Source organism: Antechinus flavipes, chromosome 3 (assembly GCF_016432865.1).
Source record: "Antechinus flavipes isolate AdamAnt ecotype Samford, QLD, Australia chromosome 3, AdamAnt_v2, whole genome shotgun sequence".
Taxonomy (NCBI): domain Eukaryota; kingdom Metazoa; phylum Chordata; class Mammalia; order Dasyuromorphia; family Dasyuridae; genus Antechinus; species Antechinus flavipes.
In genome coordinates this window covers 289,951,620-289,974,728 of record NC_067400.1, presented here as the reverse complement: position 1 = coordinate 289,974,728, position 23,109 = coordinate 289,951,620, and the positions used below count along the sequence as shown (strand labels likewise).

Here is a 23,109-nt window from a genome sequence, read left to right as displayed (position 1 = left end):
AATCTGGAAGGGCCTTTCCAATGTCCATCCTTCACTCCTTCCATTCTGAGGGAGATAAGGCCCACAAAGGCAGAGGGTGTTGAAGAGGCGTGTTTCCAAGTTAACTTCATCATACAGAAGGAAGAGTTTCTTGAAATAATGAAGCCCAGGAAAGTAAGCAGTTGAAAAATAAATATAGCTAGGTTTTCTAAATTCCAAAAGTGTGTTAGATTAGGAGCCAGAAGGTCTACATTCTAGTTTAAGTTAATTACTAATTGTACTGAAAACCACTATCTTGATTGAATTTCCTTAGCTTTCAAAGGAAGGCCATACCAACTTCACATATGATATATGTATCCTCTCCTCTTCCCCCCAAGAATGCAATCTCCCACAATGCATAGCACACAGAAGGCACTTAAATGTTTAAATTAAGTTCAGGAAACTGGACTTACCTATCTGACTGATACAGAATTTACACAGAAAAACTGAGAAATAAGATTGAAAAGCCATACTGAAGCTAGATTTTGGAAGACTTTGAGTACTAAGTGGACTGAGTGAAGATTTTTAAGTAAGAGAATAATAGGATTAAAACATTTTAATTAATCTCCCTCTGTGATGTAGGTAGACTGAAGTGAGCCAGATTAAAACAAATAAAGACATTGGAGCAGTCCAAGACTGAGGAGAAAAGGTTTGAGGCAGAGGGAATTAGGAAGAAGAAATCAGTAATACATGGTGATTAATTAAATTTGCAAAAAACTATTCAAGAAAGGATGTCAATATTTAAAGCTTGAATGTCTGAGAGAATGATAGATTTAACAAGATGCTGAAGAGGAAAACAATCAAGCATTAAATACCTATCTTAGAATAGGCTTTGCAGAAATCTAATTTGGGGGGAGGTTCAGTCTAAAATATGGCAAGCCTGGATGATGATAGAACTCTCAAATAGAAAATCCCATTATAGTTTCTTCCTTGATGTATATTGTAAACTAACTTCAAAAAATAACTTAACAATTCTTATTAACATTAGACATTAATAATTTTGCTTAACTAATTTTTTCTAGAAATAACTTGAGTGAATAATTTAATTTCCTTCAGTTCAAGTGAAATATTATTCAAAAGAACTCTGTTTCTTTATCTTACTATAAAATGAGAGCATTTTTTCTTTCTCCAGGGTTAGAAGTCAGGAATTAGAAGAAAGTAGCATTAAATACTTTCTTTATCTTCCTCCCTGCTCCTCCTCTCCCTATGGCATATAGGAATTTTTTAAGTTGAATAGGACATTTATCTGTTAAGAAATCAAAATTCCTTCGAAATGGTTTACTTTTGTTCTATTATACCAAAGTGTAATCCTACTAAACCCAGATTTCTGGAACTCCATGGAACACATGCCACTAGTTTAAAAGGCATCTGGCAAGAGAATGGATTCAACAACAATGCAAACCAATAATTATCAGTTATGGAGAAAACTACTCGAAACACATGCTTTTATTTATGATAGGGTTGGTAAAGCATTCCTTTATACACATTATTAGTTTATATATATGTATGTATATATTATCAATGTGTGAATATGCTACATATAAGTATACATACATACATACACATGCACATTAATAATGTGTATAAAGGACTAGTGCTACAAACGTGTGTGTATTGTGTACGTGTATGTGAGAACTTGTATGTATAAAAATATTTATAGTAGCTATTTTGTAGTGGTAAAGGACTGAAAACTAAGGGAGGATACCCAAACTGAAGAATGACTAAATAAATTGTAGGAGATGAATATAATGGAAAGCTGTTTTAAGAAATTGCAAAAGGCATTGTTTCAGAGAAACCGGGGAAAACTTATGTGATGCAGATGCAGCTACAGAAAGAGATTAACAGAACTAGACCTATTCATTAACAAAAAAAAAAAAATTTAGATAAATAACTATGATTCCAGAAGACCAATGAAACATACCTCTCACCTTGGATATAGATGACAGACTCAAGATGCAAGATAAGATATGGCCAATATGGGAATTTGTTTTGCTTGACTGTGCATATATTTGGTCTTATTTTTGTTTTTTGTCTTTTAAATGCATTTTATTTTTTCCTACTAACAGGAGAAATAAAATTAAAAATGAACCTAATATTTTTCTTAAAAGATGAAGTACTAATAAGAGAAATAAAATTAAAAATGAACTTAATACTCTTCTTAAAAGATGAAGTTCAGTTTTCAACATAATAATAACAGTTTGACTCAGTAAAAGATACTACGACTTAAATGTTTGTAAAATCTACATATATTTGTTACAAGAGTTTTGTTTTATTTTTCCCCAGCAGGAGGTGAAGTGGAAAGAAGAAAATAAATGTTACTGAAACAAAAATTTTAGAAAGACTTTTGACTTTTCAGCATATCCGTCCAAATATCCCAAATTTATTAATGATCTATTCTTGCTTAATCCAAAGCAGACTGGATTTTCTCTTTATCTGTTATTTTGTTTTGGAATTATTATGGAGAATCTAAAATACTTTCCCCCAAAACCACTTTATGCACCAATGCAGCTCTTTTAACCTGGTATGGTCAATAAAGCTCACTGGACTGGGAAAATCAGGAAGTCCTGGGTTCAAATTCCACTTTAAATACTTATTAGCTCTGTAACTATGAGCAAGTCATTTAAACCTCCTCCTCCATTTTACTCTTCTGTAAAATGTAGTAACAAATTAGAACTTAAGGCATGTTGTCTGCTAATATATAAATCTTGGGGTCCCTGAGTAGACATCGTTTGGGATGTTTCTTCATTTGGGAGTAGAGATTCTTTTGCACAAGTTAAATTTTTCTTGGAAGTTTAGAATTTATGTCAACAGCTGTAACTGGCAAAAGTTATGTTTTTCTATGTGAACAAAAACTGATAATTTTCCAGTATCTAGAAACTAAAAATTCCTTCTACTAGAGGAAGCCCAGGAATTTTAATTAATCTAGAATATAGCAACTGTAAAACAAAGAAAAAGGTATAATGTCTTCTGGAGAACAAGTTATGATCAAATTGTACTGGTTTATTTACAGTTGTAATTTAAAAACAGTAACACAAACATTTTTACATTAATATTATGGAAAAAATTCCATGGCTGAATTAGGCAAAAGTCAAAGACTTTGGGAAAGTTCTGTAAGGGACCAGGAAAAAGGAAATGTAATACAACAGTCATAGGGCAGGATTATAAATACCAAGCGTGCCCCAGGTGCAATTTCATGCAGATGTCTTCAACAGTTCAATTCAGTTGGTTTTAGATAGTAAAGCAAATTATTTCCTGAATTAAGGTGCCTCATAACCACTTGATTCCCATTAAAATAACTTAAAAATAGTTGATTATTAGATTCTTTTCTCACCTCACAAAGCATTAGTTTTATATTTTATGATCTGAAAGTCTATGGACATTACTTATGAGGGAAAAAAAGGATTTCAGAAAGTCATTCCATAGCTCTAAACACATTCTAGAGCTCCCCACTAAATGTGTTCAAAATGGATCAAAAAAGATCAACTAAGAAAGCAGTAAAATAAACCAGATCACTTATGTTTCACTGCATCAAGGAGGAAGAAAAATTTTTTCAAAATGGTTGAACTTTGAAAAACAAAGTACTAAAGGAAAATTGCATTAAGAAGCCGGACGTGATGATAAGGCATTGCAGCTATATAGCGCAGTGCTCTGATTAGTAGTTTTTATTTAGTCTCATCACAGAACACAATCTCAAATGAGTGTAAAACAATGCACACTCATACCAACAGGTTTTGAAACATACAAAACCAAATAATTCACTTGTGATGGAGACTATTTTCATTGCTCCAGTTTTATCCTTTCAATTTGAATTTCAAATTTAATACACTTATACACTTATTATAATGCTTTTACGCATTCCATTTTACTCATTAAAACTAGAAGTTAGTCTTAGCTATCCTGTGATAACTATTAGTACTGGGTTTAGTATTTTTAAAGCATTCATTAAGTGTTCAAATTATTTCCCCCAATTGTGCATAGGTAAACGGGTGTGATTTAGAAAATATGCTTTTATACTTCACAGTAGGATTGCATTATTCAATCAGCTCAAATCTCCATATCTACCTCATTGGTTGAATTCCAGTCTTTTTTAAAGAAGAACAAGAGTAGTAAGCAAAACATTTACCACTCTGTAAGATTTTTAGTCTGTGATAATATTTGTGGGTAAAACCAAATGTATAAACATTAGGTTTTCTAAATGATTTCTATGAATAGTGTTCAAGGTCATTGAAGACACTGCAATTATACACACACGCACACACACACTCTTACATGTGTCTATACTGTTACCTGAAAAGTGCAGAATATTCCCTTAAAATGGGTTGCTCAAAACTGAATTGCATCTTGTGTCCTTACTCCACAAAGGTGCAAGATCAGCTACTCTAAAGCCACTTAGTAAATGACCTTGATAATAAATGACTTGTACAAAACCAAAAATGCAAAAGAAAATTTAAAAATTTAAAAACTGTCCTGAAATTGATTACAATAATTTACCCTATCTTAAGCCTGCTACTCAGGCACTCTCAGGAGTAAATAAAATGTCTTAGTATTCAGTTAGGAAAGTGTGTCCACACCTCTCCTGGTCTTTTGCTATTAGCTTTCCAAGGCATCCAGAACCTTCATGATCTGCTGTTTTATGGCTTTGGTAGCATCCCCTGCATTTGGGATCAAATACCTACAAGAACAAAAACTAAATGTTAATATAATGCTTTAATAATAATAATGATACTTATTCTTCATAACATACCTAATAAGAAGCCAAAAAAAGTTCAATTAGAATTAGTGTTCAAGTCAGCACCACTGTCTCATTTTAAGTTCACTATAAGACTGAGACAATCCTAGTGAGCTAATCTAGAAAGTACAGTTATTTTCCCAATCTCAAAACAAGTTCTAGGTCACAATAAGACAGTCTAATGTTCCTGTGAGTTCCACTGTGAAAAGTTTGTATTATATGCACAACAGCACTTCAACTGGGTAGGACTTTAAAGCATTTGATGTCAGCCACTTGTGAGAATATATCCTTAGGAGATCAAAATCAAAGAAAAGACTTATGTATAGAAATATTCACAGAAACCATTTTTGTGGCTGCAAAGAATTAGAAGCAAGATGGGTACCCAATGATTGGGCAATAGCTGAACAAATCATGGTATAGAAATATAATGGGATAGTATTGTGCCATTAAAAACTCAGAGGAATTAATGAAATTTTCATGAATTAATGCAAAGTAGAACCTAGAAAACAATTTTCATAATGACCATATAATGTAAAAGACAACTATGTCAGAACTCATATCAATGCAGTGACCAATCTTGACTTCAGAGGTCCAAGATAAAACAAGCCTCTCATAGCTCCAAGAGGTGATCTATAGAGTTCTTCTGGAGGTGAAAGGGGATTGCATCAGGGTTGTGACAGGATGTAAAAGAACACAATCATCACTATACTACATTTTTTCTTAAACAAGAAATACAAATGAAGTAATTATCAGATGCTACACACAGCATGATAAAAATTATTGCATGCAATCAAACCTATATTTGTATAATGTTTCAGGTGGTTGAGAAAAACCTGAATGAATGTTCAATGAACTCTGCTTTAAGCTGTTCTTTAATTTAAAATAGGGGCAGCTAGATGGTGCAGTGGATAAGAGCACCAGCCCTGAAGTCAGGAGAACCTGAGTTCAAATCTGTCTCAGACACTTAAACACTTCCTAGCTGTGTGACCCTGGGCAAGTCACTTAGCCCCAAATGCCTCAGCAAAAAAAAAAAAAAATTAAAATATAAACTCTCCAGACAATGATTTTAATTATTAATCTCAAATAGCTAATGAGCATATTAAGTTCTTTGGTTCATAAGAAGTATAAGGAATCCTAAATTCCACAAAAAGAACATGCCAAAGTAGACATAGTCCAACTCTTTATCATGGATTAGTCGCTAAATCACATTTGTGGCAGTAGTAGTTACTGGTAGAAGAGAAATAAATAGAAAGATGTGAAAACACATACTGATTATTTAAATAACTTCTTGTACCACTTTAGTATAATAATATGTGTAATAATTATGTCTCCTTACCTTTCAACTGCCAAAATTTCTATTCCTGAAGTACTGCTGTTTCCATATTTAAAGGTAATTAGCTCAGGGTGTTTCTTCTTGGATGTGATTTTAACTACAGAATTTAGTGCCTGTCGAGACTGTATATAAGCCAGTCCTTTTCGTGAAGCAATTTCTCTTAAACAGTACATGTGTGTTGCAGTAACCAAAAGATGACTTGAAAGGAAAAAATTATTATTAGAAAAAATTAGAACAAAATAAACCAAAGCAGATGCTACCAAAACATCCCTTTTGTTAATAACTGGTTAGATTTTTCTTCTGCAGCAAAATAACTGTATAAATGTGGGTATTCACTGAATTTAACATATATTTTAACATATTTAACATGTATTGGATTTCCTGCCATCTAGGAGAGGGGATAGGGGGAAAGAGGGGAAAATTTGGAACACAAGGTTTTGGAACAGTCAATGTTGAAAAATTTACCCATGCATATGTTTTGTAAATAAAAAGCTTTAATTAAAAATATATATATGTACTGCTTAGATCTAGGTGAGATTAGTTCTTCATTAGCTAGAATCATGGGATAAAATGATTTTTGAACAAAAACTATTTTATAATAAGAGACTTTTCATTCCTGCCCCCTTGATTTTTTAAATTAGTGATCACATACTACTGGTAAATGATGTAACAAAATTGACCCAATTCTAACAAATATATCAGAATAATGCCTAAATGAAACTCTATATTCTTAAAAAATGTAAATAAAAAGTATTTATCCACAAACATACATTACATGGTCTGTTTTTTAAAAACCTTTCAAACATTGAAGCTCTAAAAGTGACAATATTTGCTAAATGAAAACTAGTGAACAAATTAAACACTGTTTCAGGTAAAGATATAACATTCTGCTATATTATACTTTATATCAAACTTGATTTCTGACTCAAGGAAATAGGATCTCACCATGGCAGTATCAATGGAAGACTATCATTAAACATATTCCGGCACAGTACTGAGATCAGTGAGGACCACAGAATATTAAGTTTCCTTTTATGACCGGAAGAAATGCAACTTATTTAGGTCCCTAAATCATTAATGACTAGGAAGCAACAGTACCTCCCTCTGGTTCAATTTTTGATACATTTACAAACTACCATATTCAAGAGTTTTTAATTTTAAAAAATATCATTCATTGCAAAAATTGATAAAAGTTATTATGGCAGATTGAATGTATATGATAAAACTATCATGGATTTATATCTATATTTAGCCCTCTCTAGATAATTTTAAATATGTAATATTCTCATACTACAAATTTTATTTTATATCAGAGCAAGAAAATGTCTTAAATCAGTACCTAGGAAACATGTGTCCATTTTCTTTTACTTCATTGCAAGGAAAATGATGCTTGATGTCTGGCTTGTTTATCCAAGTTTGAATATTCACAACTTCTTTTCGATCATCATCTGACATTGAGGAACTATCAATTTCATCTATAAAGAATTAAAATTATTATCTAAATGAAAATAAGATCACCTCTCACATAGATAGGCAGCATGATATAGTAGAAAAAGCACCAAGTTTATAGAGTCAAAAGAAAACTGGGTTCAATTCCACACTGCCATTTACAAGCTATATAACCTTGGGAAAAGTCACTTGGTTTTTCTGAGCATCAGTTTACTGATACTGATCAGTTTCTGTAAAGGAGGGATGATATCACATTTAGTCCAATGCTCAAATGCTATTCTGAGGATCAAATGAATTAATAGAAATAAATTGCTATAAAACACATTTTTGTTATATCTTAACTTTTCATATGTCACAAAAGACTTACTAGTCAAGACAAAATCTCAAAAGTATTTTGATTAGACCAGACTGAAAAATAACCTCGTAATATTTTTTAAAGTAATTAATGCAATATATTAAACATGACATTTTCCAAAGAAAATTGAGTAAAAAAATTTATAAGACTAACAAACTTTCCAGTAAACTAAAAAACTTGAGGAATTTACATGTAAAGTTGTCACCCATATAATTTTCAAAAATAGTATGAAATAAATTAACTTGATAAATATAACAAAATTGTAAAGATATGGATGAGCCTATTCAACCACAAATATATTTCTAAGCTGAAGGAAGAGGAAGATTTTTTCCCTCCACCAAAAGCCATATATAATTCCTTAGGGGAAGTTAAAAAAAAAAAAACAACAACTTTTTTTTTTTGAGAAATAATTTTAAAATTACAAATAGATAACATCAAAATACATTAAGAAAAAAAAATTTACCCCACTTTCTATTTCATGAAGATTAACACTTTCATCTAATAAGAATTCCCTCAATTTCCCCACCTTAAAGCTTCTATGATTTATCTTCTCTTTCTTCCTTCCATCCTAGAAGGAAAGGTATCCCTATACCTAAAGTAATTCCTCCTATCTCTATTCATGTTCATGACCTTATTTATTCCTTTCTATAAACTCTTAAGGACCTTGTCTTCTCTGCTTGCTCTTTCCAATCTACTCATAACCATGTCCAAGTATCATCAATTCTAAAAATGTTTCTCTCCTCTATTTCTATCTTATTTAGTTACCACTCCATATTTCACTTCCCCTTTATAAATGAAGCTTCTTTAAAAAAAAAATTGTAAGTACCACTTGGTGTGGGGGATGGGTGGGAGAAAGCACATTAATTCACTTTTGGTAAAGTTATGTAGTACCACTATTACGGAAAATAATTTGGAATTATACAAGAAAAGTGACTAAAGGTATGATATACTGGGCATATATCCTCAAAAAAGTCATAAACAGACAGAAAGAATCCATATATATCAAAATAGTCAACTTAGCACTTTTTATGGTAGCACTAAACTGGAGCAGAATATTGATGGGGAAATGGCAGGGCTGGAAAGGGAAGAGGAGAAATCCCTCAACAAACTGTCATATATAAATGTGATATGTTATTATTAGTATACATAAGAAATGATGATCATGAAGAATTCAAAGAAATTAAGGAAGACTTGTAATGAACCAATTAAAGAAACAACCAAGAGTAATATACATAAAGACCACAAAAATGGAAATACTATTAAAAGACAATAAAATTTAGAAGAATGAATGACCAATTGATTTGTGAGGGCTAATGAAACATACTTCACTCCTCTTGGCAGATAAATGGTAGAATGGGTCCAGAATGTTGAATATACTATCATAACTGAACTGTTTTTCTCTGTCAAAAATGAGGGTTTCTGGGTGGAGTAGGGAAAGAAGTAATTGGACAGTGATACTAAAAAGAAAAAAAGATCAATAAGACATTTTTAAAAATAGTCTAAATTTAATATCCTCAAAACCTATTTACCTCAACAACCCCACAAAGTGCATTCTATTTGCAAACACTTTACTAAGAGTGCATTCTCAAAAGTCAGGAATTGATAAATCCAACAGCCTTTTTCTATGTCCTCATTCTCCTTGATTTTCTGAAGCATTTGACACTGTTAATTGCCCTGATTCTGGATATCCTCAAGAATTACATAATATCAGTTGGAAAGAATCTCATGGTATGACCTGTACTTGAACTATTCTAAAATCAATGAGTACTGATGATGAAGAATATACCTTCATAAAACAGTTTATTACATACTGGGAAAACTCTAATAGTCATAACTTTTTTTTTTTTTTCTTCCCCATTTTGGTCTCTATGTGACCAAACATTCATTGTTTCTAGATCTCTTGATTTGTCTTCCAAGGTTCTATCCTTAGCCTTCTTCTTTTCTCTCTCTCTATATGACAATTTCATTTGCTCCCAACCTATCTCTAACACCTGCCAAACATACACTTCTTATTTCTATGGATAATGAGAGTTCAGTTCAAATCCTACATCCTTCAGGAAACTTTTTCTGATCTCCTTCAATACATAAGTACATTTTCTTTGTTTTCACCTCTCTTATGTATTTCTAGTTTCCCACTGCATGATAATTATTTGTGGATATGTTATATCCCTGAGTAGACTGTGCTCTATGATAATGGGGTCCATATTTTATCTGAACTTTATCATTTCCTTGATTCCTTTATTATCCTTTATTATTTCCTATCACAGTGTTCAGCACAAATTACATATGTTTATATGTAATGACAGTCTTCCCTTATTTTTTTTTTTTTTAAATCTCCAGTGCCTGACACTTAGTTGGTCCTTAATACATGCTTTACTGACTAACCAGGTGGATCTCTAATGTATGCTGAATTGAACTTGAATAAGAGATTGTAGATGGATAGCTACAAAAGAAAAGAAACAGACAGAATTTTAAGAAGCAACACTTCCATCTTGTGGCTCTTTAGAGTAATTACTGTTATGAGCACATATTATTACCTAGGATCAATGCTTGCTGCCATATATTGGTTAGAAATAAAGTTTCCAACTTCTGAATAATATTATGTCCATATCAAACACATTATGCCCTATTTTGGTATTTTTATAGGAAAGAATATCACTTGTACTCAGTGGCATGTGTGGTTAATGATATCTCAAGAATTCCAAAACAAAAAGTACTCTACAGATGAATAGAAGAAGTACCTGTGTCATATTCTTCTTCATCCCCAATGCTGAATACAGGCTTCACACCACGATAGGGCTTGCCCACTCTGTCACTGCTACTCACATGTCTACAATTAACAGAATTTGGAAAAGAAAATAACCATTTAAGATAATCATCAAGCAAAGTTTTCCCCAAGCACCATTTTAACATGCAAGCAAATATGAATTTTATGCACCCAAGAAGAGCCAATAGTTTCAGAAAAGCTGTGTCAAAATTGAAAGTAGATAAGCAAACTATGTTAGTGAAAGTGGAGTAAAGTTTATTTGCTAGACTAAATGTTCTCAAAGCTGTAAGAATGAAATTTAAACAAGTTAAACATTCTAAATGCAATCCCAAAGTCTTGACAATGAAGCCAAAGTGACAAAGGACAATAAAATCAACTGGGCATTTTTTCTTTCTAACAGAAAAATTGGAGCATGCTAGGAAAAGTTGGCTTTGTTTACTTTTTTAAATTCTCAAAATGTTTTTATGCACATAAAAAATTACTATGAAAACTTAAGTTTCTCCCTCAAAATATCACTTTTCTTGTGAAACCAAAATATTATTTTGAAGATATAAATAAATAAATGTTATGTACACAACCTAGATAAATCCTATAGGATCGAAGTTCCCTTTGATTTGTGTGTGTGTGTGTGTGTGTGTGTGTGTACCTACTGATATCAATTATGTCTGTAAACCATCAAAGTAAAATGAAAACACTTCTTCACCTATATATTAGTCCACACATTTGAAGAAGCTACAACATGTTTTTAGAATAAATATCAGAAGGATCATTTACTATAAATGTGGACCTTAGATTTTCACATTTTATCATGTTTATCATATCAAGAACATACAAGATGTTCTTGTATAGAAAAATTTGGAATAGTCAGATCTTTAAATAGTTTTCTTAATTGTGTGTGAGTAATCCTCTAATAAGTATTCTAAATGAAGCTCTAAATAAAAAGCCATTGTTCTAGTCCCTTGTTTTTCTGACATTTTAGGCTGACATTTTAAACCATATATAACATATAGTTGAATAGGAGACAAATGGAAATAGATATAGTATTGGTCCAAATGTAGGTCAAATGCTCCCCAAACCTGAGCTTGGTATATTATAATCACATTCCAAGGAGCACAGACCCAGTTTTACATTCACTAGCCTCATCAGCAAAAGTTAAAGCAACAGCTACTCTACCCATACCTTAGGAATTAAGTAAAATCACACATGGAGATAGGGGAAGTGATAACTTTTCAGTGTGTTTTCCTTTCAAAGAAATTTTATATTACGTTTATAGCAGGTTCAATAAAGCAGATTATAAATACTAGATTAAAATAGCTCCTGTGAACCACAAAACAAGTTAAACAACATATTTTATAAAGTTGGAACTTAAGTGATCTAGAAATTAAAATAAATCATTCTTTCTATTGCCTAGTAAATTTTTGGAGATAGAACCAACATAGCTTCAGGGATAAAAATTAAATATAGAATCATAAGACTTAGAGCTAGAAGAGACTTTTAGAGATCATCTAGTACAAATCCCTCATTTTTCAAATTAGGAAACTACGGAACTGAGAGATTAAGTAATTTGCTCCAAGTCACATGAGTAATAAAGTATAGAGCCAGGATTTGAACCAAGGTCCTTGATTCCAAACTAGGGAAGCTTCTACTGTTTTGGCTTGAAATACTCATTTTAGTCCAAAATGATTCATTAATCTTTTGTCAGTTTTTTGTAGAGAAGAAAATTATATATTGCCAAAAGCTAAGCCTTAAAATTCTATATCTTAAGATATTTTAAGACCTTTTTTGCATATTTTTTTTTAAAAAGGAAGTTCTGATTAAGCCATTATGATTTTTTAAAAAGCCAATTGAATGGTTACATGAGTAACAATCAAAAAATAAGCACGAGTAACACTGACAATCCAAAAGTGATTCTTAATTTGGACTGTCAAAATATAAAATTCTGCAGAGAAAAAAATTAGAGTAAATTAGATAAATTTTAAAGATGTGTCAATATTCATTTTTGATTCTTAAAAATCCCAGTAATAATTATTTAAATTCCATAGAAAGAGCTTTCAATTTTTTTTTAAAAGCACGCATTTAGTCAAACAAAGCAAAAAACAAAAGACAGAAAAATTAACTCAAAAAAACTCCCAATCTTCAACCTAACATTTTAATGGAATATCAGAAGGGAAGGAATTTTTAATTAATTTCATCAAAGACAGAAAGAAAACAACTCCTGTTTTTACTTCATCTAAATTTTATTTTGCTCGAACTCTCAGATTTGAGATACTTTCCCTACATTAATAATGTTTGTTAGGTCTTGAAAACTTAATGGAAAAATTAATTGGGACAAGGAGGATCATAATTTGAATGAAAAATTAAGTTCACAATTTGGGAAGAATGAAACTCAGCTAAATGAAATTTAACCAAAACAATCATCTCATAATAAGAAAAAGAAATGAAGGTGATTGCATGTTGGGGAGATATCTTCAGAAATAAATTTTATAAAGTGATTTCTCTAGAAGATTTGGGTAAGCAAATTCAGAATTATCTTGTACTGGCACTATGCCAGAACAACTTTAAATGTAATCTTTTAAACTTAGGAGACTAGCTTCCAAAAGTACATTACCACAAAAGAATCAATCCTCTTTAACTGGTTTATATTCACTTAAGTAGTAAGCTTTATTATCTAAAAAGCTGTAAATTTCTAGAAAAGGTTATATAAAGTAAATATAATAGAAATGGAAAAAAACAATCAGCCACAGAACCAAATCGCCTAAGAGCCATTTATTTTTTCTTACTTGCACTAGGTTGGACCAAATGACCTAGAAGATCTCTTTCTACTCTTAAGATTCTATATTAGACTATAAACCTTCAAGAGGTCAGAATCATGCTTTATTATTTCTACTATGACTTGGTACTATAAATACATATCACATTCATATTCTCTCTCTCTCTCCCTCTCTCTCTCTCCCTCTCATTTTCCTGTAAGCAACATGCTCTACTATCTCAAAGAAAAAAATCGCATGTATGATCACATTGATGTACTCAAGTCTTCAATGCAAATTATCATGAAAAATTAAGTTCTCAAGAAAAGATAGCATAAAAGGAAGTAGACTCAAACCAAAGCATGCATGAAATAAAAAATGAAAAGCACCAAGCTAAAATACAGCCCAAAGAACAGCACTAGACAAATAATCAAAAAGCAGAATGAAAAAGAGGCTACTGAAAAATTTAGTTTATTTAAACTGTCACCTGGAATCTCAGGTTACGTCAGTGTAACTAATGCTTACAAACAGTGTGAATCGTGCTTAAAGACAAGCATGGTTTAGTTGGACTCTTCTACTCATGGCTTACCGCTCTGTACTTGTTTTGTCTGGCCAAGGAAGATTGAAAGACATTCTATAGTAAATTAAGGCAGAGGACAGAACAAAACAATTATAAAAAAATTAAAATCTATATATGTTTGAAGTGATCAAATTTTCCAATACATATCATTATGTGAAGAACTCATTATGAAGAAAGGGTTTTATACTCTCAACTAAAAACCACAGCAAAACAAGACATTGGGTAGGGATTGGGATGTGCAGAGTAGGAAGGACTGAGGGGGAGGAGAAACATACTCTAAAGACAAACCATATTCCAAGACTAAAACTAATATATAGAAAGTTGTAATTATATTCAATCTACACCAAAGAATATATCAAGAAGTTGTGAACTATCTTTTCAAAAGATTATACTCCTAAGAACAAAAGAACCTTTGTGAGACCCATTACTTGGCCAGATCTGATAAAATAACCTTAATACAATCCATCAAAACATAAGCATGATATTTTATGTTTTATTAACAAAAGTAAACCTGTAATCTTAATTGCTATTTACCCCAGGAAAAAATACATTTCTATGAAATGCCATATTTCTAACATTGATTTTTTATGTCACTTGATTAAAATTAAAATGAGTTATTATGTATGTATAATATATTTTCAAGAGAAAAGTTTACTTAAAAACAAAACCTCTTTTTTGTTCTTTCACTTCAGACATTTTTATATACAAAAGAGGTGCATATCTTTTGAAGAATATAATAGAAGAAATGATGGCTATGATAAATCATAGAAACACAATAAGACTTGCATAAACTAATCCTGATCTGAAATAAGTAGAATTGGGAGAATAACTTACATGATAACAACAATATGAAGAAAGTTAACAAACTTCAGAATTCTAATCAAAGTAAGAAACAATAGAGACTTCAAAAGGATTGATAATGGAATATTACCCCTCACACACACACTTCTTTACGGAGAAGTGCTAGACTAGAGATGCAGATTGACATACATTCTCAGAAATGGGAAATGTGCTCATCTGTTTTGTTGGAACAATTGTTTTGTTACAAGAAAGGATTGGAAAAAAATAGGAACATAGTGCTAAAGAAGGAAAAACAGACCATCAATAAAATAATTTTCAAATACAAAGAAAAAATCCAAGAGACACAAAGTTTTGTTGCTAGTTGGTTAAATTTAACATATGTACTTTTAAACAAATTCAATTTTTAAATTTTTTAAGAGATCAACATCCTCTCCCCCACCTTCCAATTTGTTGTTTCAGTTATTTCTGAGTGATGTCCGACTCTTCAAGATTTTATTTGGGGTTTTCTTGACAAAGATACTGGAGTAGTTTGCCAATTCCTTCTCCAGCTCATTTTACAGATGAGGAAACTGAGGCAAACACAATTATGTTTTTGTTTTTTGTTTTTTGCCCAATGTCATAAAGCTTGTAAACATCTGAAGCCACATTTAAACCCCAAAAGATGAGTCTTCCTGATAGAAAAAAACAAATCCCTCTGGTTCAAAGTTTTAAGGTAACCTCAGATTTTAGAAAGCAACTAGTTAATTAGATACAGTGAAAAGGCAAATTTCCTCAAAGGCCAAGAGTCTTTCTTCCACCCATATGATTTTGGAAAAGTATCCATCACATGTAATGATATGCACATATTATAGCAGGTATTACTATTATTTTAATAAATAAAAGGCACATTGTTTTCATATTTTCAAAGTTTTTAATATATAAAGTTTCTCTAGTTATTTTCAGTTCTCCACTATATCATACAGTGAGTGTCCTATGAATAATTATTCTTTTTGCTGCCAAAGAAGGATGACATTTAAGCCAAAATTAATTCCATGAAATATAATATGTAGAATATATTGCAAGAGGATTGCTTAATGAAAATGTACTTAAATAACTTTTCTGGAATATTTCCTTTGACAGAGTTATAGTGATGTACCAATCATAGATTATAGTCTTATATCGCAAATAAAATTTGAAAGAGTTGAGCAGTAATGAAATCCAACTCCCCCATTTTACAGATAAGCAAAATGAGCTAGATTAAGTATGTTACTCAAGACACAGAGGTAGTAAACAGAGTTGAGATTTGAGCTTCAAACCTAGTACTCTTTTGCACCATGCTCCTCTCTTAATTTCAAATTCTATTCAAGAGAAAAGGGAAAGAAAGGCTCACCTGTCTACAGGAGTTGATGTATTCTCAATAAAACTGATAACTTTTTCCTTGACATTCACAGATTTTGTCTTTAAAGCAACAGTCATTTTGTTTACCAATGATTTCATTCCTCGTCCATCATTTGAACCATTAGGAGAATCACCCTGAAAGACAATAACTGATCTAAGTAAAGATTAACTGTCTCCCAAAACATAAAAACAGGCAAATTCATAGGTAAATATGAACTTTTTAAGAGTAGAAGAGGGAAAATTGGATATAACTAAGTGTCTAATGCTGTCAAAAATTTATTTCTTCCTCACTAAAAAGTATTTCAAACCTATTGACTTCTGGTCTATCTAACTCACAGAATGAAAAGATAGTGAGATTACTATTAACAGGACTAATTCATTTTTTTCTTTTACATATTTCTATCATATTTGTTCTTACTTCATTAAGTATTACTTTAGAAAATGAATAATTATACGGATGAATAAAAACGTCTGTTTCTATGTTTAAACCCTAAGCTTAACCAAATTACCACTGCAAACAACCCCCTTATCAGACTCAAGTCCTTTTTCTTTCTGGTTTGCAAATACTTTGGAAATGAAATGGCTTTAGTAAAAATTTTCTATGCCCTTCTTAACTAGGCTTTTATTTTTAGGAAGCTGTTAGAGCAAAAGATTAAAGGTCTTCCATTAAGTCTTTAATCAGTATTTTTCAAATTGGGAATTAGAGATACCAAAAAGAATTGTGAGTTGGAAAGGTGAGTGAAGAGAAGAATTACTCAGGTCCCAAAAGAGGCTGAGAATTTATTTTTTATTTTTATTTTTTGCTGAGATAATTGGGGTTAAGTGACTTGTCCAGGGTCACACAGTTAAGAAGTATTAAGTGTCTAAAGCCAGATCTGAAGCCCTAACTTCAGGGCCAGTGCGCTCTACCCACTGTGCGATCTAGCTGCCAGCAAACAGCAAAGCATGTAAGACAAGTTTGCCTCTTCTTCCTAATCTAGCAATTTACTAAAAACACGTTATTTATATAAAATAGGTTACGGAAGAGCACTCTTCAATAACTAAAGCATTACATTATAAATAAATCCACCAAGGTTATGATTTGATATAAAGGGGCACCAATCGAATAATAAATGATTTCTTTACACAATGGATAAAGACTAAATTGGGCAAATAGCTTATAGCTATATAGTTTTAAAAAAACTGGCAAATGAATTAACTGGTTTCTTCTTTATAGTTCTACTTTGTGAAATTAATTATGTATTACTGCCTTAGGACCTTAAGGCTTTAAAGAAGACTATAATTACACTAAAAATAATGACTTAGAACTAATGAATTTTTAAGGAAAAGACACTTATGTCAGACAAACTTCTGAAACTTTCTTTTTATTGATGATAATGACTAAAATAAACTAAGAATATCTGTTTAAAATCAAGACTTCTATTAAACCATATTAAGTGACTGATGCACTGTGAACATAATGAAACTACTTAAAGAATTTGTTAATACTTGGTCCTCTTTTCTGGACATTTTTCTAGTATGGGAAAACAATCTGTATATAGACACTTACATCAATAGAGGAATTAATACTGCTCCTGGAGCCTGAGGTGCTAGCAATCCAGTGGCCATATCCATTTTCTGGTCCATCCACGTTTATATCTGCTAAGTGTTGCTGGAGTGCTTGTGGGAAAATAGAAATAAAAGTTATTACATAACTTCTAAGTATGACACAAAATTGGTCCCTTATATACATATGATCCTCTTTCTGAAGAAAATAGTAAAACAGTATGGACCATAGTAAAAAGACCATAATTTTAAAAAAGTCTCCTCTTCCCTTTAACATCCTGTTCATGTGCCACACATTCATAAGAATGGTTTTAACCAAACTGATGAATTTTCCATTTTTGTTTCTTGTAAGCTACCCATAAGTTATCGCAATTAAATTATTTTACAACATAACAAGAATTCCATGGAAGACCTATTGCTGCTTTTCTTTGAAGAAGGAAGTCAAGCTAACCTATTCTATAACAATTTAACAAATTTCAAAATCATTTTTTTAAAAAGAGAAATTAATCCTCAGCAAAAGCAATGATTGGTAGGAAAAATAATTCTGCAAAACCTCAGCTCCATTGTGCACAAAATCAATTTTTAAATGTTCAGAATATAAAGGACAACAGTTCTAATGAATATCCCTCCTATTTACATATTACATTACATTATACATTATATTATAGAAATTATATACAAATTAATGATGAAAATAAATATTGGATCCAGGACCAATGTGCCTATAACACTTATAATAACTACACTGATCATTCTCTAGGTATGCTATTCACTGGGCAAGAGAAAATAACAAACCTTGCTAATACCAAGAAAGATAACAGATTTTTTGGAAACCTACTGAGCCAATCTTGAAAGAAAAATAAACTTCAATGTATCAGGATTGTTTTCATAACTGTCCATCTCTTCTTTGCTTCCTTATACATTTTCTTCAGGATCTATTCTTGATAAGGAATTTATGGCTACCATCTAATACTCTGCTCTTTAGGATCCATACAAATTTGTTGTTATGACTAATTAGGGTTTACAGATCTGTATTTTTCACATCATCCTTCCCCTCCTGCTTAAAAGTAGCATACAATATAGATGTTATCTTAAAGTTTTAGGAATTCTCAAAATACATTAATTATATCCTTTACAATAATTCTGGTCAATTATTTTTAAATATGGGGAACTGAGTCACCAGCTTAGAGATATGAACCTACCTAGCCCATTTATTTTTTTCCCAACTACTAATTTTTTTTAGGGGAGGGGGAACTTGGGGGAACTTATACATGTACTTTTTTTTTTTTTTTTTACACATTTCCTTATGAATCATTTTGAGAAGGGAAAATCAGACCAAAAGAGAAAAACCACAAGGAAAAAAAAGAACAGGAGAAAAAGAAAAAAAAAGTGAACATAGCATGAGTTGGTTTATATTCAGTCTCCATTTCTCTCTTTGGATGCAGATAGCATATTTCATTTAAAGTTTATTGGGATTTAAAACCATCAGTAAGCATCATATGTAATGGGGATAAACTGGAACCATTCCCAATAAGATCAGGAGTGAAACCAGGTTGCCCACTATCACCATTACTGTTCAATATTTTATTAGAAATGCTAGCTTTGGCAATAAGAACTGAGAAAGAAATTAAAGGAATTAGATTAGGTAATGAGGAAACCAAATTATCACTCTTTGCTGATGATATGATGGTATACTTAGAGAACCCCAGAGATTCTACTAAAAAGCTATTAGAAATAATCCACACCTTTAGCAAAGTTGCAGTATACAAAATAAACCCACATAAGTCATCAGCATTCTTATATATCACTAACAAAAATCCAACAGTTAGAGTTACAAAGAGAAATTCCATTTAAAGTAACTACTGACAGCATAAAATATTTAGGAATCTATCTGCCAAGGGAAAATCAGAAACTATATGAGCAAATCTACAAAACTCTTTCCACACAAATAAAGTCATATCTAATCAATTGGAAAAATATTAAATGCTCTTGGATTGGGAGAGCAAATATAATAAAGATGACAATACTACCTAATCTATTTATTTAGTGCTATACTAATCAGACTCCCAAAAAATTATTTTAATGACCTAGAAAAAATAACAAAGTTCATATAGAAAAACAAAAGGTCAAGAATTTCAAGGAAAATAATAATAATAAAAAAATCAAATAAAGATGGCCTAGCTGTACCAGATCTAAAATTATATTATAAAGTAGCAGTTACCAAAACCATTTGGTATTGGCTAAGAAATAGACTAGTTGATCAGTGGAGTAGGTTAGGTTCAAAGGACAAAACAGCCAATAACTTTAATAATCTAGTATTTGACAAACCCAAAGACCCCAGCTTTTGGGATGAGAACTCGCTGTTTGACAAAAATTGCTGGGAAAATTGGAAATTAGTATGGCAGAAACTAGGCACTGACCCATACTTAATACCGTATACACCAAGATAAGGTCAAAATGGGTTCATGACCTAGACATAAAGAATGAGATTATAAATAAATTAGAAGAGCATAGGATAGTTTACCTCTCAGACCTGTGGAAGAGGAAGGAATTCATGACCAAAGAATAACTAGAGATCATTATTGATCACAAAATAGAAAAATTTGATTATATCAAATTAAAAAGTTTTTGTACAAACAAAACTAAGGCAGACAAGATTAGAAGGGAAGCAATAAACTGGGAAAACATTTTTACAGTCAAAAGTTCTGATAAAGGCCTCATTTCCAAAATATATAGAGAATTGACTCTAATTTATAAGAAATCAAACCATTCTCCAATTGATAAATGGTCAAAGGATATGAACAGACAATTCTCAGATGAAGAAATTGAAACTATTACTAGCTCTATGAAAAGATGCTCCAAGTCATTATTAATCAGAGAAATGCAAATTAAGACAACTCTAAGACACTACTACACACCTATCAGATTGGCTAGAATGACAGGGAAAGATAATGCGGAATGTTGGAGGGGATGTGGGAAAACTGGGACACTGATACATTTTTGGTGGAATTGTGAATACATCCAGCCATTCTGGAGAGCAATTTGGAGCTAAGCTCAAAAAGCTATCAAATTGTGTGTATCCTTTGACCCAGCAGGGTTACTACTGGGCTTATATCCCAAAGAGATTTTAAAGAAGGGAAAGGGACATGTATGTGCAAGAATGTTTGTGGCAGTCCTTTTTGTAGTGGCCAGAAACTATTAACTGAGTGGATGCTCATTAAGTGGAGAATGGCTGAATAAATTGTGATATATGAATATTATGGAATATTATTGTTCTGTAAGAAATGACCAACAGGATGATTTCAGAAAGGCCTGGAAAGACTTATATGAACTGATGCTGAGTGAAATGAGCAAGACCAGAAGATCATTATATACTTCAACAACAATACTATCTGATGATCAATTCTGATGGACGTGGCTCTCTTCAACATGAGATGAATCAAATCAGTTCCAAAAGAGCAGTAATGAACTGAACCAGCTACACCCAGGGAAAGAACTCTGGGAGATGACTATGAACCACTACATAGAATTCCCTCTATTTTTGTCCGCCTGCATTTTTGATTTCCTTCACAGGCTAATTGTACACTATTTCAAAGTCCGACTCTTTTTATACAGCAAAATAACTGTTTGGAGATGTTTACATATATTGTATTTAACTTAGATTTTAACATATTTAACATGTATTGGTCAACCTGCCATCTGGGGGAAAGAGGGAAAAAGTTGGAACAGAAGGATTTGCAACTGTCAATGCTGAAAAATTATATCTTGTATGTATATCTTGTAAATAAAAAGCTATAATAATAATAATAAAAATAAAATAAAGTTTATTGGGATTGCTTTGGCTCAATAAACTAATGAGAAGAATGAAATATATTACAGTTGATCATCACACAAACTTGCTGTTGTTGTTTACAATGTTTTCCTAAAGTTTCTGCTTGTTTCATTCAGTATCAGTTCATGAAAATCTTTCCAGGCCTTTCTAAAATTAACCTGTTCATCATTTTTTATAATATATCATAAATCATTCAGCCATTCCCCAACTGATAGACATCCACTCATTTTCCAATTCTTTGCCACCACAAAAAGAGCTGTTATAAAAGAACTTGCATTTCTCTAATCAACAGTGAGATTTAGAGCATTTTTTCATGACTGTAAATGGCTTTAAATTCTTCATCTGAAAATTGTCTATGTGCTTTGACCATTTATCACTTGGGGAATGACGTGTTCTTATAAAAAAATATTTCCCAGCTTTCTGCTTCCCTTCTAATCTTGGTTGTGATGGTTTAATTTGTTTTTTTGTTTGTTTTTTGTTTTTTTCCCCTTCTATTTAGTAATTTATTATATTATATATGAATTGACAGTGGCATTATATAATTTTTGTATGCCAGGTAGTACTTATTTTTTTTTTTAAATAACTTTTTATTAACAGTGATGGTTTAATTTGTGCAAAAGCTTTTTAATTTCATGTAATCAAAATTGTCCACTTTGCATTTCATAATGTTCTTTAGCTCTTTTTTGGCCATAAATTCCTCCCTTCTCCAAAAATCTATAAACAAACTATACCCTGCTCTCCTAATTTGCTTATAGTATTATCCTTCCTTTATGCCTAAATCACGTGCTCATTTTGACCTTATTTTGGTACAGGGTGTGAGATGCGGATCTATGCTGAGTTTCTTATATTTTCTCATTTCCCCAGAAATTTTTGTGAAATAGTGAGTTCTTATCCTAGAAGCTGGAGTTTCATGGTTTATCAAATAATAGATTACTACAGTCACTGATTATTGTGATATATGTATCTAATCTATTCTACTGATCCACCTATTTCTTATCCAATAAAAGCATTTGGTATATTGTATATTGTGAAACATGAAGTTAATGAAGTATTCATTAATCAATATCTAGGCTTATTAATAAATAAGTCTTACAAATGCCAGTAACTATCAACTACAATAAAGAAGGGATCTAGCAGATAATATTAAGGAGCATACATACACACACATACACACACACAAAATTATTTTTATTTAGAAGGCTTAGTATGGTTTTCTGCAGCAGTTCTACCTTCCTAATTGTATCTACTTTAATCTAATCATGGAATTATTTGTATCCCTAGGATACCCAAGTAATGATGACAAGAAACCAACTGAGAAAATCTAATGACAGGGGGAAACCCTGCTACAGATATATAACTACAGCTACAGACAATAAACATATGTAGCTCATAATCTACACATTGAGAAAACTTTACAATACAAATAAAATCAATTAATTATAGTTAAATTTACTAAAAACTAAATTGTTACTTTTCTCTGCTCTTCCACAATTTCTTTATAAATATAAATTACAAAAACTAGTGCCTACTTGTATGTGTCTTGTATATAGTGTATATATTTATCTCCTGCATTAGA

At 31.5% G+C, this 23,109-nt stretch overlaps 1 protein-coding gene across 2 annotated transcripts in view; it reads right to left on the bottom strand.

The window, feature by feature from the left end:
• Positions 1–2,997: 2,997 nt before the first annotated feature.
• Positions 2,998–23,109, bottom strand: part of TBC1D23 (TBC1 domain family member 23) — a 64,758-nt gene continuing 44,646 nt past the window's right edge. Inside the window, exons 13-19 of one of the 2 annotated variants that reach the window (XM_051985186.1) lie at positions 17,706–17,815; positions 16,149–16,291; positions 13,988–14,032; positions 10,626–10,714; positions 7,420–7,555; positions 6,084–6,278; positions 2,998–4,690 (exon numbers count right to left, since the gene is read on the bottom strand). In XM_051985186.1, the coding sequence (XP_051841146.1) occupies positions 4,609–4,690; positions 6,084–6,278; positions 7,420–7,555; positions 10,626–10,714; positions 13,988–14,032; positions 16,149–16,291; positions 17,706–17,815 (800 nt within the window). In that variant the 3' untranslated portion in view covers positions 2,998–4,608. The remainder of the gene's footprint in view (positions 4,691–6,083; positions 6,279–7,419; positions 7,556–10,625; positions 10,715–13,987; positions 14,033–16,148; positions 16,292–17,705; positions 17,816–23,109) is intronic. The other variant, XM_051985187.1, reaches the window with a different exon arrangement.